The 17,806-nt window shown below is 38.9% G+C and overlaps 1 protein-coding gene across 3 annotated transcripts in view; it reads left to right on the top strand.

Annotated features, from left to right (window-relative positions):
• LOC108700612 overlaps positions 1 to 17,806 on the top strand; it is a 47,389-nt gene that overhangs the window by 26,914 nt on the left and 2,669 nt on the right. For all 3 annotated transcript variants that reach the window (XM_041574531.1, XM_041574529.1, XM_041574530.1), the window contains exons 9-14: positions 149 to 202; positions 376 to 426; positions 2,858 to 2,893; positions 3,419 to 3,460; positions 13,969 to 14,010; positions 16,873 to 17,090. In XM_041574531.1, the coding sequence (XP_041430465.1) occupies positions 149 to 202; positions 376 to 426; positions 2,858 to 2,893; positions 3,419 to 3,460; positions 13,969 to 14,010; positions 16,873 to 17,090 (443 nt within the window). The remainder of the gene's footprint in view (positions 1 to 148; positions 203 to 375; positions 427 to 2,857; positions 2,894 to 3,418; positions 3,461 to 13,968; positions 14,011 to 16,872; positions 17,091 to 17,806) is intronic.

The raw sequence follows: 17,806 nt of genomic DNA, 5'->3' as shown, positions 1-17,806 counted from the left end.
AATCTCGCCTTGTACATTTTTTTCAACAATCATTTGTATGTAATAACACAAAGCTATAGAGTACAGGGTTTGACCTGCTGAGACAGTTTACTAAATACCGCATAACTTGTCCATTGCTTATCTTCATATCTTGTCTTCTCTCTATTAGCGGATTTGGATTCAATATTTACCTCATTATTTAAAACAACATCTTCATCTAGAGGTAAGTAAACTAGTGGTTGTATACTCCTGTAAATTGTATTTCTTTTTATAAATGATGTTTAGTGATGAGTTATTATTGGGATGTAATTTGTCACTAAACTTTACTATAAACTTTATTATAAAGAATAATGTACCTCCTTTTGTAATCTCCTTACCTTGTCTTTTCTCTGTTAGATTTTAATTCTGTATTTACATCATTATTTAACCCAGAGTCATCATTTAAAGGTAAGTAAACTAGTGATTCACTGCAATATTTACATTCCTCTATGATTATATCAATATACTACAGAATAGCTATGAATGGCCTGTTAGTTATATACTTAAAATCTACAAATCAGCAAATTCCCTATGGGCCAGACTGTAATTTTTATCCTTATAATACACAAAAGACATGAATATCCTGTAAATTATATCCTTATAAACGGTGAGTTCTGATGTCATCAGTTATAAACGGTGAGTAGTGATGTCATTTCTGTTACATGACTCACTGAAACATGTGTATTATAATAAATAAAGTACCCCCTGTTGTAAAATATGAGGATATTAGAAGTCACCATGGAGTTCCATGACCTGTATAACTCGGCTTTCGGCCTCGTACTTTTATATGGTCATGAAACTCCTCGGTAACTTATAATATCCTTATGTTTTTCAAGAGGGGGCACTTTATTCACTATATAAATGGCACATTTCGATGTCAGAATGTGCCATATCAAAGGATGACAAAAAATGCAGCTGTAACACAGGTGGACTACAGTGAGAGAAGAACATTGAAAAGCACAGGGGAACGAAAGGGGAATAAACTGGTGTGGCATTGTGTGTATTATAATAGAGCACAGCACATAGAAACACTGTCGATTATAATGAATAATGCACCCCATACCTGTATAAAAGCACGAGGCTGCAGGTCTTTTATATGGTCACGTAACTCCTTGGTGACTTCTAATATCTACACACATTTCTATAGGGTTTGTGTTCAAAATTTGCACTTTTTACGCTGTACTGTTTTGGTAAATGAGGCTTTTGCGAGTTTTACATTTATTTCAAATCAAGATCTTCTTCTGACTCTTTCCAGTTTAGGTGTGAATAATAAACTCCCTATTGTGATATATAAGGAAATACCCGGGGTTCTGTGAACATACCATTAGGTCCATAAATATTTGGACAGAGACAACTTTTCTGTACATGACCACAATGAATTTTAAATGAAACAACTCAGATGCAGTTGAACTGCAGACTTTTAGCTTTAATTCAGTGGGTGGAACAAAAAGATTGTATAAAAATGTGAGGAACTAAAGCCTTTTTTTTTTTTTTTAAAACACAATCACTTCATTTCAGGGGCTCAAAAGTAATTGGACAATTTAGTCAAAGGCTATTTCATGGGCAGGTGGGGGCAATTCCTTGGTTATATCATTATCAATGAAGCAGATAAAAGCCCTGGAGTTGATTTGGGGGGTTGGTGCCTGTATGTGGAACAGACAACATGAGGACAAAGGAGCTCTCCATGCAGGTGAAACAAGTCCTCCTTAAGCTGCAAAAACAGAAAAAACCCATGTGAGAAATGTCTCCAATATTAGGAGAGGCAAAATCTCCAGTTTGGTACATGGTGAGAAAGAAAGAAATCACTGGTGAACTAAGCAAGGCAAAAAGACCTGGATGTCTGCGGAAGACAACAGTGATGGATGATCTCAGAATCATTTCCATGGGGAAGAGAAAGCCCTTCACAAGAGCCAAACAAGTGAAGAACAGTCTCCAGGAGGTAGAGTCTCCATATCCAAGTCTGCCATAAAGAGAAGACTGTATGAAGTAAATACAGAGGCGGCACTGCAAGGTACAAGCCACTCATAAGCATCAACAATACAAAGGCTACATTGGACTTTGCTAAAAAACATCTAAAAAAGCCAGTGCAGTTCTGCAAAACATTCTTTGGACAGATGAAACCAAGATCAACCTCTACCAGAATGGTGGCAAGAAAAAAGTCTGGAGAAGTCGTGGAGCAGCTCATGATCCAAAGCATAGCACAGTTGTGTATAAAACATTTGGGAGGCAGTGTGATGGCTTGGGCGTGCATGGCTGCCAGTGGGACACTAGTGTTTATCCATCATGTGACACAGGACAGAAGCACAAGAATGAATTGTGAGCTCTTCAGAGACATAGGGGCAGATTTACTAAAGGGCAAAGTGGCAAACGCTGGCATTACCGCCCACAGGGACATCGGCAATTTACTAATGGGTGCAGGTGCCAATTCTCTAGCGGTTCTCCGCAAATTCACTAAAATGCGGATTTTACTGAACGTTACCTCTTTCACAACTTCACCAGCTCAGACCAGGCGAAGTGCACTGGAGTGCATAGATCTTCCTCAATCTCCTGTTACGCTGCAACATATAACATAAAGATGTCCATTCAACTTTAAATTTACTGCCGTAGGCAAATTAACCTGAGCGCAAGACCTCTTTCTGCCTAGACCTCACTAGGCAGAAATGAACACTAGCGCATCTTCGCTTTCAATTGCCGAAGTAACAATAGTGAAAAGGCGCCCACGACAAAACTCCTGTGCAGGTTCTCTAAGGGGTTGGGGATCGGCTTTTGTAAACAAGCCCAGCCTGTTAACTGATAATAACTTATTGCTTAATTTCTCACATTGTATTCTCATTAACAGAACAATGGCAGGCATTGACCAGTTCAAAGAATTCAGGTAAGTGAACCAGCAGTTAAATGTAATATTTGCAGTATAACACAAGGGAGCCATAAATATCATCTAAATTCTATTCCCATAAAACGTGTTCAGTGATGTCATTGGTTTTAAATTACATGACTCATTCAAACTTGTGCATATTATAAATAATGTACCCCCCCCCCGAATTGTAATTTATGAGGATATTTCAAGTCTCCTTGAATTCCACGACCTTTCAAACTCCTCTGTAACTTATAATATCCCTATATTTTATGATAGGGGTACATTACTCACTATATATTGTTGCTCTTAGTATTCCAATACAAGTTTTAAAAAGGAGTCATAGGTTTATGTCTACTAGTGGAAGGGGTGTACAAGTAAATTGGATGAGATATATTCCCACTGAAATCTCCTGAAACTATTTGGTTACATAGGATAACAGTCAATTAAATTGGTGTAGAATGGGCGGCAGAAATGGAGTCAAATCTGTTGACTGTATAGAACATTCCAGTTGCTAATTTCTTTATCTTATCTTTTCACTATTAGTGGATTTCAAGTTGTTATTGGATTCAGAAACTCCCATTGAAGGTAAGCAAGCTAGTTCTTCAGGATGGTTTTTCTTAGTATATCAATATAAGACCCAAAGAAACCGCTTCCGCATACCTCCCAACTGTCCCATTTACAGAGGGACAGTCCCGCTTTTGACAACTCAACCCGCAGTACTGAAAAGTCCCGACATTCTCTGCACTAAACAGCCAGAAAAAGAAACAACGTTTCTGGCAGAGAGCCCAGAACAGCCATTAGGTGCAACTAAGATACTTTGTAACAATTTTGAGATAAGCAAAGAAGTAATTGTAACAATATAAGATAACAGGTCCCTTGGGAAAAGTTATACTCACAGCTGAAAGGGCAATTCACCTTCATTAGCAAAACTGTAATAACTGAAAAAAAGCCCAGAAATATGTTCAAACTTTCATAACCTGCCAAATTTTGTAAAATGAACATGGAAATTAAGGGGTGTGGCCACAAAATGGGCGTGGTCCAACATTTTCCCTCTCTACGCTCAGCAAATTGTTTTGTCCCTCTTTTTATTTAAATGTTGGGAGGTATGGCTACACCCAGCAGGTATTTAGGGATTTGTATATTAAGGCATGTCCTAGGTGATCTGTACAGAAGTCTGTAGTTGTAACACAGAACAGGAGCAAGGATTTGGGTGCAAGTACTGGGGGGGTTCAAAGAGCATTATTGAAAACAAAATCATAATAAAACATACATAACCTGTCATTTAAAGAATATACTCAGTTACTCACCCTTATTTAAAAGGTTTACTTATTCTTTAAAGGAACAGTGTAACAATAAAAACTGGGTAAATAAATAGGCTGTGCAAATTGAAAAAAAATTCTAATATAGTTAGTTAGGCAAAAATGTAATGTATAAAGACTGGAGTGACTGGATGTGTAACATAATAGCCAGAACACTACTTCCTGCTTTTCAGCTCTCTAACTCTGAGTTAGTCAGTGACTATAAGGGGGGCCACATGGGACATAACTGTTCAGTGAGTTTGTAATTGATCCTCAGCATTCAGCTCAGATTCAAACACAAGTAGTTATGACCCATGTGCCCCCCTCAAGTCTCTGATTGGTTACTGCCTGGTAACCAATCAGAGATATGGAAAACAGTATAGGTTTCTGGCTATTATGTTATACATCCAGTCACTTCGGCCTTTATACATTACATTTTTCTGGCTAACTTACTATATTAGAAACATTATTTATTTTGCACGATCTATCTATTTACCCAGTTTTATTTTGATACCGAACAATTCCTTTAAATAAGCCTATATTGGGCAGATTATAAGATTATAGGTACCTGGCCTTAATGAGAGTGAGGGTGGAGACAGAGAAAACAGCAGGTGTCTATATGGACAGTCGGGAACTATGGGGTGCCGTTTGTCCCAAATACATTCTGTATACAAAACTATCCCTAATACACAGAATGAATGTCTCTCATGTTATATAAGTATTTGTGACCATACACAGAGAAAAAAAATACAAAAGACATTTCTATTAAAGAATGAAAACAAAATCTGGTTAGTGCACAAAAGGATGTCATTATATCACAAACTCCATTCTGTACAGTTTAACAAGCAATCTGTAGCACAAATGTATAACCTCCATGTAACAGACGCACTTATGTGCAAAGTTACTTACAGAATGAATTATGTAAAAACAAAGTTGGACATAATATATAATAGTGTAACTAACTAGTGCTTGTCAAGCTAGATTTGAATGACAAAATAGATATTTGTGACAGAAAGCAAGATTTTATAGTACAGGATTCATTCTTTCCACAAAATGACAGTTTTGTTCCACAAAACAGATAAAATAACCATTCTGTGAAGCAACACTGTCAGTCACATTCCTGAACCAATAAGAACAAAGCTTATTGCCATATACAAACAAGATGAGAAGTGGCCAGCTCTGCTCCACATGGCTAAGGCAAAGTATCTGGCCAGCTATAGAGGGCGCCCTCTAATGTCCCCTGTGCTGCATAGTAATAAACATGAACAAACCTTTCCTAAAAGAGCTGCTGTTAAACACTACAGGTTCATAAATGGAAGTTTTTGCAAATGGCTGAGAAATATAATGCTGCACTTATAATGATTGTAGAGAAAGAAAAGTATGCAAAACTTATATAAATATGATCATTTTAGGTGATATGGCTATTCTTATTGTAGTAACCTGCTTGTGTGGCCATTTTGGTTAAGGGCATTCCTGCTGTTTTGCCATTATCTTATGACTCACTCCTGTTCCTCTTCCTGTCTAAGTTGAGAGCAATAATGGGACAGGCCACAGCCACCTGCCATCTTCTATTAAATGTACCAGAAGTTACTGTGCTTGTCTGGCTGCTTTGCCTGACTCTCAGAGTCAGTTACAAGTTTTGTATATGATAGTTAGACTCCAATGTTTCCTGCTAGCTGTAATCTTGCACCAATTAGCTTGTAGTAGTCTCTTAATAATGTGCTTAGCTATAGTTCAACTACTACATAATAGCTTTAGCCAGAGACTTGGGACTAGGGTTGCCACCCGGCCAGTATTTTACCGGCCTAGCCGGTAAAATACCTGCCAAGGCCTGTATTACAAATTTACCGGCAATGTAGCTGCCGGTAAATTTGTAATAAGATTAAAAGGAGCCCTCGGCCTGGCACCAATTCAATGGAACTTACCTTTTGTTTTACTTCTTCTAGCGACTGTGACGTCCGTTGCGTGGCTCCACCCACTTTGACGTCACGGCCCGCCCCTTTGTGTCCCCACCGCCCAGCAGCCGGTAAAACATTTTAAAAAAGGTGGCGACCCTACTTGGGACTAATCATGTGCACACACATTGTGTTTAGTATGATGTGTAGGTTATATGAGCAGCCACTCCTGAGTACTGTGTGTAAACAAAAGGCTTCAGGACTTCAACTTCACCTCCTTTCGTGAATTCGGGTCTTATCGCGCTTCGGGACTTCAGCTTCATCTTTCCGGGACTTCCGCATTCTGTAATATGCGAAATGGCCGTGGCGCTCGTAAAGGGGACCCAGCTCTTTGAAAAATGCAGCACTTCTGGGCCCCCCTTCAGGCCCGGAACACTTGTCCCCCCTGCTGGCGGCCCTGGACATGCATGTGACATGGGCACAGTTGTGGCTCTCTGCTCTAGTGTTGTGCCCCCCTCGACCCACTCTGATGTGAAAGGGTTAAGCACTGGGCAGATAAGGGGACGGCATCATTAGAGTCTTTTGTTATAAATATAAAGCATTGTATAGCTTGTTGCTTCTATATAAATAGATTATGATCCCCTAAAATTGCCCCTGCCTAAATGACCCCCTTTTGTTTACACACAGTACTCAGGAGTGGCTGCTCATATAACCTACACATCCATACTATAGAGAATGTGAGTGCACATGATCAGTCCCAAGTCTCTGACTAAAGCTATTATGTAGTAGTTGAAACCATACCTCTCAACATTTTGGAAATAAAAAGAGAGACAAAAAATTCTTTTGCATGTAGTGCAGCATTTTTTTGACCACACCCATTTTGTGGCCACACCCCCCTAATTACCATGTTCACTTTACAAAGTTTGGCAGGTTATAAAAATGCGAAAATATTTCTCCTTATCTAAACTGTTAAAATATTACTTATTTTCTTATCTCAAAATTGTTATAAAGCATCTTAGTTGCACCTGTACTGGCCTCTCTGCCAAAAGCCAATTAAGTTAGAAACTTTGTTTTTTTTTCTGGCTGTTCAGTGCAGAGAAAAGAGGGACTTTCCAGTACAAATGAGGGACCTCAGGTTGAGCTGTCAAAAGAGGGACTGTCCCTCTGAAAAAGGGACAGTTGGGAGGTATGTGTGCACATGATCAGTCCCAAGTCTCTGGCTAAAGCTATTATGTAGTAGTTGAACTATAGCTAAGCACATTATTAAGAGACTACTACAAGCTAATTGGTGCAAGATTACAGCTAGCAGGAGACATTGGAGTCTAACTATCATATACAAAACTTATAACTGACTCTGAGAGTCAGGCAAAGCAGCCAGACAAGCACAGTAACTTCTGGTACATTTAATACAACATCGCAGGTGGGTGTGGCCTGTCCCATTATTGCTCTCAGCATAGACAGGAAGAGGAACAGAAGTGAATCATAAGATAATGGCAAAACAGCAGGAATGCCCTTAACCAAAATGGCCACACAAGCAGGTTACTACAATAAGAATAGCCATATCACCTAAAATGATCATATTTATATAAGTTTTGCATACTTTTCTTTCTCTACAATCATTATATTTCTCAGCCATTTGTAAAAACTTCCATTTATGAACCTGTAGTGTTTAACAGCAGCTCTTTTAGGAAAGGTTTGTTCATGTTTATTACTATGCAGCACAGGGGACATTAGAGGCGCCTCTATAGCAGGTCAGATACTTTGGCTTAGCCATGTGGAGCAGAGCTGGCCACTTCTCATCTTGTTTGTATATGGCAATAAGCTTTGTTCTTATTGGTTCAGGAATGTGACTGACAGTGTTGCTTCACAGAATGGTTATTTTATCTGTTTTGTGGAACAAAACTGTCATTTTGTGGAAAGAATGAATCCTGTACTATAAAATCATGCTTTCTGTCGCAGATATCTCTTTTGTCAGTCAAATCTAGCTTGACAAGCACTAGTTAGTTACACAATTATATATTATGTCCAACTTTGTTTTTACATAATTCATTCTGTAAGTAACTTTGCACATAAGTGCGTCCGTTACATGGAGGTTATACATTTGTGCGACAGATTGCTTGTTAAACTGTACAGAATGGAGTTTGTGATATAATGACATCCTTTTGTGCACTAACCAGAATGTGTTTTCATTCTTTAATAGAAATGTCTTTTGTATATTTTTTTTCTCTGTGTATGGTCACAAATACTTATATACCATGAGAGACATTCATTCTGTGTATTAGGGATAGTTTTGTATACAGAATGTATTTGGGACAAACGGCACCCCATACTGCTGAGCCACTGGAAGCATTTGGAGTTTGCTGTTCCCTATGGGGTGCCGTTTGTCCCAAATACATTCTGTATACAAAACTATCCCTAATACACAGAATGAATGTCTCTCATGGTATATAAGTATTTGTGACCATACACAGAGAAAAAAAATATACAAAAGACATTTCTATTAAAGAATGAAAACACATTCTGGTTAGTGCACAAAAGGATGTCATTATATCACAAACTCCATTCTGTACAGTTTAACAAGCAATCTGTCGCACAAATGTATAACCTCCATGTAACGGACGCACTTATGTGCAAAGTTACTTACAGAATGAATTATGTAAAAACAAAGTTGGACATAATATATAATTGTGTAACTAACTAGTGCTTGTCAAGCTAGATTTGACTGACAAAAGAGATATCTGCGACAGAAAGCATGATTTTATAGTACAGGATTCATTCTTTCCACAAAATGACAGTTTTGTTCCACAAAACAGATAAAATAACCATTCTGTGAAGCAACACTGTCAGTCACATTCCTGAACCAATAAGAACAAAGCTTATTGCCATATACAAACAAGATGAGAAGTGGCCAGCTCTGCTCCACATGGCTAAGCCAAAGTATCTGACCTGCTATAGAGGCGCCTCTAATGTCCCCTGTGCTGCATAGTAATAAACATGAACAAACCTTTCCTAAAAGAGCTGCTGTTAAACACTACAGGTTCATAAATGGAAGTTTTTACAAATGGCTGAGAAATATAATGATTGTAGAGAAAGAAAAGTATGCAAAACTTATATAAATATGATCATTTTAGGTGATATGGCTATTCTTATTGTAGTAACCTGCTTGTGTGGCCATTTTGGTTAAGGGCATTCCTGCTGTTTTGCCATTATCTTATGATTCACTTCTGTTCCTCTTCCTGTCTATGCTGAGAGCAATAATGGGACAGGCCACACCCACCTGCGATGTTGTATTAAATGTACCAGAAGTTACTGTGCTTGTCTGGCTGCTTTGCCTGACTCTCAGAGTCAGTTATAAGTTTTGTATATGATAGTTAGACTCCAATGTCTCCTGCTAGCTGTAATCTTGCACCAATTAGCTTGTAGTAGTCTCTTAATAATGTGCTTAGCTATAGTTCAACTACTACATAATAGCTTTAGCCAGAGACTTGGGACTGATCATGTGCACACATACCTCCCAACTGTCCCTTTTTCAGAGGGACAGTCCCTCTTTTGACAGCTCAACCTGAGGTCCCTCATTTGTACTGGAAAGTCCCTCTTTTCTCTGCACTGAACAGCCAGAAAAAAAAACAAAGTTTCTAACTTAATTGGCTTTTGGCAGAGAGGCCAGTACAGGTGCAACTAAGATGCTTTATAACAATTTTGAGATAAGAAAATAAGTAATATTTTAACAGTTTAGATAAGGAGAAATATTTTCGCATTTTTATAACCTGCCAAACTTTGTAAAGTGAACATGGTAATTAGGGGGGTGTGGCCACAAAATGGGTGTGGTCAAAAAAATGCTGCACTACATGCAAAAGAATTTTTTGTCTCTCTTTTTATTTCCAAAATGTTGAGAGGTATGGTTCAACTACTACATAATAGCTTTAGTCAGAGACTTGGGACTGATCATGTGCACTCACATTCTCTATAGTATGATGTGTAGGTTATATGAGCAGCCACTCCTGAGTACTGTGTGTAAACAAAAGGGGGTCATTTAGGCAGGGGCAATTTTAGGGGATCATAATCTATTTATATAGAAGCAACAAGCTATACAATGCTTTATATTTATAACAAAAGACTCTAATGATGCCGTCCCCTTATCTGCCCAGTGCTTAACCCTTTCACATCAGAGTGGGTCGAGGGGGGCACAACACTAGAGCAGAGAGCACAACTGTGCCCATGTCACATGCATGTCCAGGGCCGCCAGCAGGGGGGACAAGTGTTCCGGGCCTGAAGGGGGGCCCAGAAGTGCTGCATTTTTCAAAGAGCTGGGTCCCCTTTACGAGCGCCACGGCCATTTCGCATATTACAGAATGCGGAAGTCCCGGAAAGATGAAGCTGAAGTCCCGAAGCGCGATAAGACCCGAATTCACGAAAGGAGGTGAAGTTGAAGTCCTGAAGCCTTTTGTTTACACACAGTACTCAGGAGTGGCTGCTCATATAACCTACACATCATACTAAACACAATGTGTGTGCACATGATTAGTCCCAAGTAGGGTCGCCACCTTTTTTAAAATGTTTTACCGGCTGCTGGGCGGTGGGGACACAAAGGGGCGGGCCGTGACGTCAAAGTGGGTGGAGCCACGCAACGGACGTCACAGTCGCTAGAAGAAGTAAAACAAAAGGTAAGTTCCATTGAATTGGTGCCAGGCCGAGGGCTCCTTTTAATCTTATTACAAATTTACCGGCAGCTACATTGCCGGTAAATTTGTAATACAGGCCTTGGCAGGTATTTTACCGGCTAGGCCGGTAAAATACTGGCCGGGTGGCAACCCTAGTCCCAAGTCTCTGGCTAAAGCTATTATGTAGTAGTTGAACTATAGCTAAGCACATTATTAAGAGACTACTACAAGCTAATTGGTGCAAGATTACAGCTAGCAGGAAACATTGGAGTCTAACTATCATATACAAAACTTGTAACTGACTCTGAGAGTCAGGCAAAGCAGCCAGACAAGCACAGTAACTTCTGGTACATTTAATAGAAGATGGCAGGTGGCTGTGGCCTGTCCCATTATTGCTCTCAACTTAGACAGGAAGAGGAACAGGAGTGAGTCATAAGATAATGGCAAAACAGCAGGAATGCCCTTAACCAAAATGGCCACACAAGCAGGTTACTACAATAAGAATAGCCATATCACCTAAAATGATCATATTTATATAAGTTTTGCATACTTTTCTTTCTCTACAATCATTATAAGTGCAGCATTATATTTCTCAGCCATTTGCAAAAACTTCCATTTATGAACCTGTAGTGTTTAACAGCAGCTCTTTTAGGAAAGGTTTGTTCATGTTTATTACTATGCAGCACAGGGGACATTAGAGGGCGCCCTCTATAGCTGGCCAGATACTTTGCCTTAGCCATGTGGAGCAGAGCTGGCCACTTCTCATCTTGTTTGTATATGGCAATAAGCTTTGTTCTTATTGGTTCAGGAATGTGACTGACAGTGTTGCTTCACAGAATGGTTATTTTATCTGTTTTGTGGAACAAAACTGTCATTTTGTGGAAAGAATGAATCCTGTACTATAAAATCTTGCTTTCTGTCACAAATATCTATTTTGTCATTCAAATCTAGCTTGACAAGCACTAGTTAGTTACACTATTATATATTATGTCCAACTTTGTTTTTACATAATTCATTCTGTAAGTAACTTTGCACATAAGTGCGTCTGTTACATGGAGGTTATACATTTGTGCTACAGATTGCTTGTTAAACTGTACAGAATGGAGTTTGTGATATAATGACATCCTTTTGTGCACTAACCAGATTTTGTTTTCATTCTTTAATAGAAATGTCTTTTGTATTTTTTTTCTCTGTGTATGGTCACAAATACTTATATAACATGAGAGACATTCATTCTGTGTATTAGGGATAGTTTTGTATACAGAATGTATTTGGGACAAACGGCACCCCATACAGCAGGATACTACACTTGCTGAATACCACACAGGCCAGGGTTTGAATCTTAAAGAGTCCTAACCCTTGTGTAATATACTAAACAGATCTATCCTTATTGATACAGACCAGTTCTGAACTATTTCTGTGCTCCCTTTTTCTGGAGGGGATGCTATAGACAGTTGTTCCTGTTGTGTTTGGAAAACAGAAGACTTTTTGATTAAACCAGCCAACACATTTAGATCAGATTCCCTATGGGAATATGTTCATCTTGTTTTGGGCATTGTACACTGCTAGTAGCTTATAGGGGTTCTTGTTTATATTAGCATCTTTCAGTACTAGACCCTTCAGCATCTCAACCTCTTCTCCTGTTAACGTATCATAAGGGTTGGGAATCACACAGCAGGCAGAATAACTGCTAATAGGCTTTTATTTTGTGTCCACATGACATTTTTCGGGCATCAAAGGGCCTTTCTCAAGTGGGAAGCCCAAAACATGTTGTGTGGACACAAAATAAAAGCCTATTAGCAGTTATTCTGCCTGCTGTGTGATTCCCAACCCTTATGATACATGTACATGATTTTTGGATGCCAGGACGGAGTATCCAGGGAACCCTAATACGAACAGCCTTCTAATTTTAAATTACTGTGTGCATCTACATTCTTCTCCTGTTAACATTGTTCTGGGCTGAAACGCAGGGCAGCCATCAGGGGGGGACAGGGGGGAGAGTTGTAGGGGGCCCCGAGGGTAAGGGGCCACACTTACTTGATTAGCCGGGCCCCCATCTTTCTGAGAGCTGCTGACTTCGAGAAGGCATGGACATTTAAGGGACCCTGGCCACCAATTTTCTTATAATGTGGAGGGGGGGCTGGCCACCAATTTTTTTCTCATGTGAGGTCCTAGCCACCAATATTTTTTAATGGGGGGCCCTGGCCACAAATGTTTTTTTTTATGGGGGGCCCTGACCACCAATATCTTTTTATTTTTTATTAACATGTGGGAACCCTAGCCACCAATATTTTTTTGTTTTTTTACTGTGTGTGGGGGGGGGCAGACCTGTAGGTGGGGAGGGCAGACCTGTAGGTGGGGCTTGCAGTGGGTGCAGCCCAGGGGGCCCAGGAAATTTTGTCGTATGGGGCCTTGTGATTTCTGATGGCGATCCTGCTGAAACGTATACAGTCACCCATGGTCTTTGCAAAAGTAGATTAAGAGGTAGAACTGCAACTTCAATATAAAACTTAAGTGGGGAGGCCCATTTATCAAAAGTCGAATTTCAAATTCACGTGAATTTTTTTAAATTTGATTATACTCACAATTTGACTGGGAGGTTATTTAAGAAAAAATGTGAATGTCTAATATTCAATCGAATGGTTCCCACCCGAAAATTTGAATCGTATTAATTTCATATTCGGTATGAAGAGTTTTTCCTCCGAAAAAAAAACCCCTTGAACATCAGGAAGACTATTAACATCTCCAAATGGCTCAATGGTCCTCTGCCATTGACTTGTACAGGTTTTAAGTGGTGAATATTTGAATTAGGACTGTTTCCATGGTCGAGGGGTGATAAATCTCACATTCAAATTTACATTCGAATAGGGGGATTAAAATTCGAATGTGTGAAGTTTGAAACTTGAAAATATGAATTTGAATTTACTATTCAACCTTTGATAAATCTACCTCCACTAAAATTTTTGAAATGACAGGTGTCCAAACCGGTCTTTTTTTTCCTCTCCTTTTCTTGGTCCACCTCGATCCTCCCTTTAGAGGTCGCTACCAGTACTGCTGTACTGTATCGGCACCTGGTCACATAATATGGATTTATATATCCATCATTCTGTTTTATGTGGGTGGAAAAGGGAGAATAATACTATTGGGGGAGGGCTGGTCCTGCGTAAAAAAAATATAAATATTTTAACAGCGTATAACTTGTCCATTGCTAATTTTTTTAATTGTCTTTTCATTATTAGAGAAAAGGCTAATGATGGCTAAGGCAATCATTTTAGACATAGGTAAGTAATATGGGTGCTGCGGCTGCAACTCTATATTGTTATTCTTGTGTGTAATGTAAGTTCCAAACCAGGGCTTTTATAGTTGTATGTTTGTTTACTATTACCTGTATGCTTCAAGACCCTTTAAGATGTCACCCACACATAAAAAGCTGTATAGTAAAATATTTTTGTTATTAAAAGATACACACCTGTAAAAACTTGTCTAACTTGTCTCAGCTGTCAATAATATATCTATGCCTCAGACAGGGCAAGCAATTGCTTTAATTACCATTCAGCACTTCCTAAATGTCACTGCCTCTCAACTTTCTCAACATTTAATTGTGCAGCCAGGACATGGGCGTCGGGTCCCCAATTCTGGCACATATACAAGATTTTGTCATGATGCAAAGCTTCAAGACAAACACGCCAATCACATTTTGCTCACTACACTAGTGGAGGTGCACATGCCCTATAACTTTTTAGACAAAACTGAAGAACCGCAATCATTTAGTAAATAGTGAATTTATTAAAGGATAACTAAATCTTTAAAATATGTAACTGTAAAATTATGGATCCCGTTCTCAGCCTCAAAACTATAGGCCAGTTGGTCTGACGTCAGTGGTAGGAAAGCTTTTCGAAGGGTTAATAAAGGATAAGATACTGGACTTCATAGCAAATCATAATACTATGAGTTTGTGCCAGCATGGTTTTATGTGTAATAGATCTTGCCAGACTAACTTAATTTCTTTTTATGAGAATGTAAGTAGAGACCTCGATTCTGGGATGGCAGTGGATGTGATTTACTTAGACTTTGCTAAATCATTTGATACAGTGCCACACAGAAGGTTACTGGTTAAATGAAGGAATGTTGGCCTGGAACATAGTATTTGTACCTGGATAGAGAACTGGCTAAAAGATAGACTACAAAGAGTGGTGGTAAATGGAACATTTTCTAATTGGACCAGTGTTGTTAGTGGAGTACCGCAGGGCTCTGTACTAGGTCCCTTGCTTTTCAACTTGTTTATTAATGACCTGGAGGTGGCCATTGAAAGTACTGTTTCTATTTGTGCAGATGAGACTAAATTGTGCAGAACTATAGGTTCCATGCAGGATGCTGCCACTTTGCACAGTGATTTGTCTAAACTGGAAAACTGGGCAGCAAACTGGAAAATGAGGTTCAATGTTGATAAATGCAGGTTATGCACTTTGGCAAAAATAATATAAATGCAAGTTATACACTAAATGGCAGTGTGTTGGGAGTTTCCTTAAATGAGAAGGATCTTGGGGTCTTTGTAGATAACAAGTTGTCTAATTCTGGGCAGTGTCATTCTGTGGCTACTAAAGCAAATAAAGTTCTTGTATAAAAAACGGCATTAACTCAAGGGATGAAAACATAATTGTGTCTCTTTATAGGTCCCTGGTGAGGCCTCATCTGGAGTATGGGGGCAGTTTTGGACTCCAGTCCTTAAGAGGGATATAAATGAGCTGGAGAGAGTGCAGAGACTAAGTGCAACTAAACTGGTTAGAGGGAGGGAAGAGTTAAATTATGAGGGGAGACTGACAAGGTTGGGGTTGTTTTCTCTGGGGGAAAAAAGGCGCTTGTGAGGGGACATGATTAGACTTTACAAGTACATTAGAGGACATTATAGACAAATAGCAGGGGACCTTTTTACCCATAAAGAGAATCACGTACCAGAGGCCTCCCCTTCAGACTAGAGGAAAAGAAGTTTCATTTAAAGGAACAGAGTAGGGGGTTCATCACAGTGAGGACAGTGAGGTTGGGGAATGCACTGCCGGGTGATGATTCAGTTAATGACTATAAGAGGGACTTGGATGATTTTTTGGACAGACATAATATTAAAGGCTATTGTGATACTAAGCTCTATAGTTAGTATAGATATGGGTATATAGAATTTAATTAAAAGTAGGGAGGGGTGTGTGTATGGGGCTGGGTTTTAATTTGGAGGGGTTGAACTTGATGGACTTTGTCTTTTTTCAACCCAATTTAACTATGTAACTATGAGGGTGCTATTATAAGCACTTGTGCAATGTACCTTCCTTATTTTTTTTTTTTTTTTTAGATTCCAAGATATTAAGGGATATATGTACTGTTAATATGAATGAATTGTGTTACAACAGCGCCACCTGCTGGTCCGTTTCCCACCAGTCTGACCACCAAGTAGTCAAGGAAGTTGTCAGGAGAAAGAAAGAGGCTGATGTTCTTCTGCTTAGGAAAGATGTGAGAAAGGTTTCTAATTTTATTCCTAAGCAGAAGAACATCAGCCTCTTTCTTTCTCCTGACAACTTCCTTGACTACTTGCTGGTCAGACTGGTGGGAAACTGACCAGCAGGTGGCGCTGTTGGAACAAAATTAATTTATAATTTTCATAACCACTTCACATGTATCACTGCTCTTCTGTACACAAATTTTGCCCAATTAAATATAACACTTATTATATATATATCTAATATAATATCTAATATGCTTGACTTTGGTATTCTAAAATACACTAAATGGCCAAAAAGAAATTCTAGTTCTAAATTCAGTGGGGATATGAGCATCTGTTAGAACCAAAGCACCAAAAATGTGCCACGTGGGCATATAATGGTACATGTGTCATCCTTTGGGCTTTCCCAAGGAAAAAGTTCCCAGTTCCGGCATAAAGGCACATTTGATTACATGGTTTATAAATGGTTAATTATTTCAAGGCCCTTGTGCCAGTCCTATACCTAATTACAAGTTATACTATGCATACATCAGCTTCTTGGCTTTCTTTAATACGGATCTACTAGGCAGTCTGTAAAGTTGTGCCTCCCATTTCAGGGTTAAACCATATAAATAACTTAAATGACTTATTAGGTTATTTTTTTTTTTTTTTACAGATGGAAAAATACTTGAGGAACCTGTGGAATCTGTGGCAAATGGAAGCGTATACCGTGTGAATAACAGCTATGATAAATACTATAGACCCAGTAGGAGTGAAGACATTGTTAAACTTGCGAAACAACATGTTGGGCAAAATATGACTTATAATCTTGTTAAGTTTAACTGTGAGCACTTCTCTACACTTATGAGATACGGTGTGGCTTTCTCTAAACAGGTACAAGCACAGTGTATGGTATAATGCTTATAACTACGTTCTGTATACAAAGTTTTTATGCTGCTAATTAGGGATGCACCGAATCAAGGATTTAGTTTGGGCCTTTCTCAGCAGGATTCGGATTCGGCCGAATCCTTGTGCCTGGCGAACCAAAAATGAATCTTAATTTGCATATGCAAATTATGGGCAGCAAGGGAAATCATGTGAATTTTTTCACAAAGCAAGGTAGTAAAAATTTCTATCCCACTTTTTCCTTTCCCACCCCTAATTTGCATATGTAAATTCAGATTCAATTCAGTATTTGGTAGACTCTTTCATGAAGGATTTAGCGATTTGCCCGAATCCAAAATAGTGGATTCGGTGCATCCCTACTGCTAATATTAATATTAATATAATTAATATTAATTAAAAACCACAGCACAATCTGCTGTTCATTTATGCTGTATACTGTTGGCAAAAAAATGAAACATTAAAGGGGTGGTTCACCTTTAAGTTAGCATTTAGAGGCCTATTCACTAACTTCGAGTGAAGGATTCGAAGTACAAAAACTTCGAATTTCGAAGTGTTTTTTGGGCTACTTCGACCATCGAATGGGCTACTACGACCTTCGACTACGACTTTGAAACGAAGGATTCGAACTAAAAAACGTTCGACTATTCAACCGTTCGATAGTCGAAGTACTGTCTCTTTAAGAAAAATCTTCGACCCCCTAGTTC

This window comes from Xenopus laevis, chromosome 8S (assembly GCF_017654675.1).
Source record: "Xenopus laevis strain J_2021 chromosome 8S, Xenopus_laevis_v10.1, whole genome shotgun sequence".
NCBI lineage: Eukaryota > Metazoa > Chordata > Amphibia > Anura > Pipidae > Xenopus > Xenopus laevis.
This window is presented reverse-complemented; position numbering and strand designations above follow the sequence as displayed.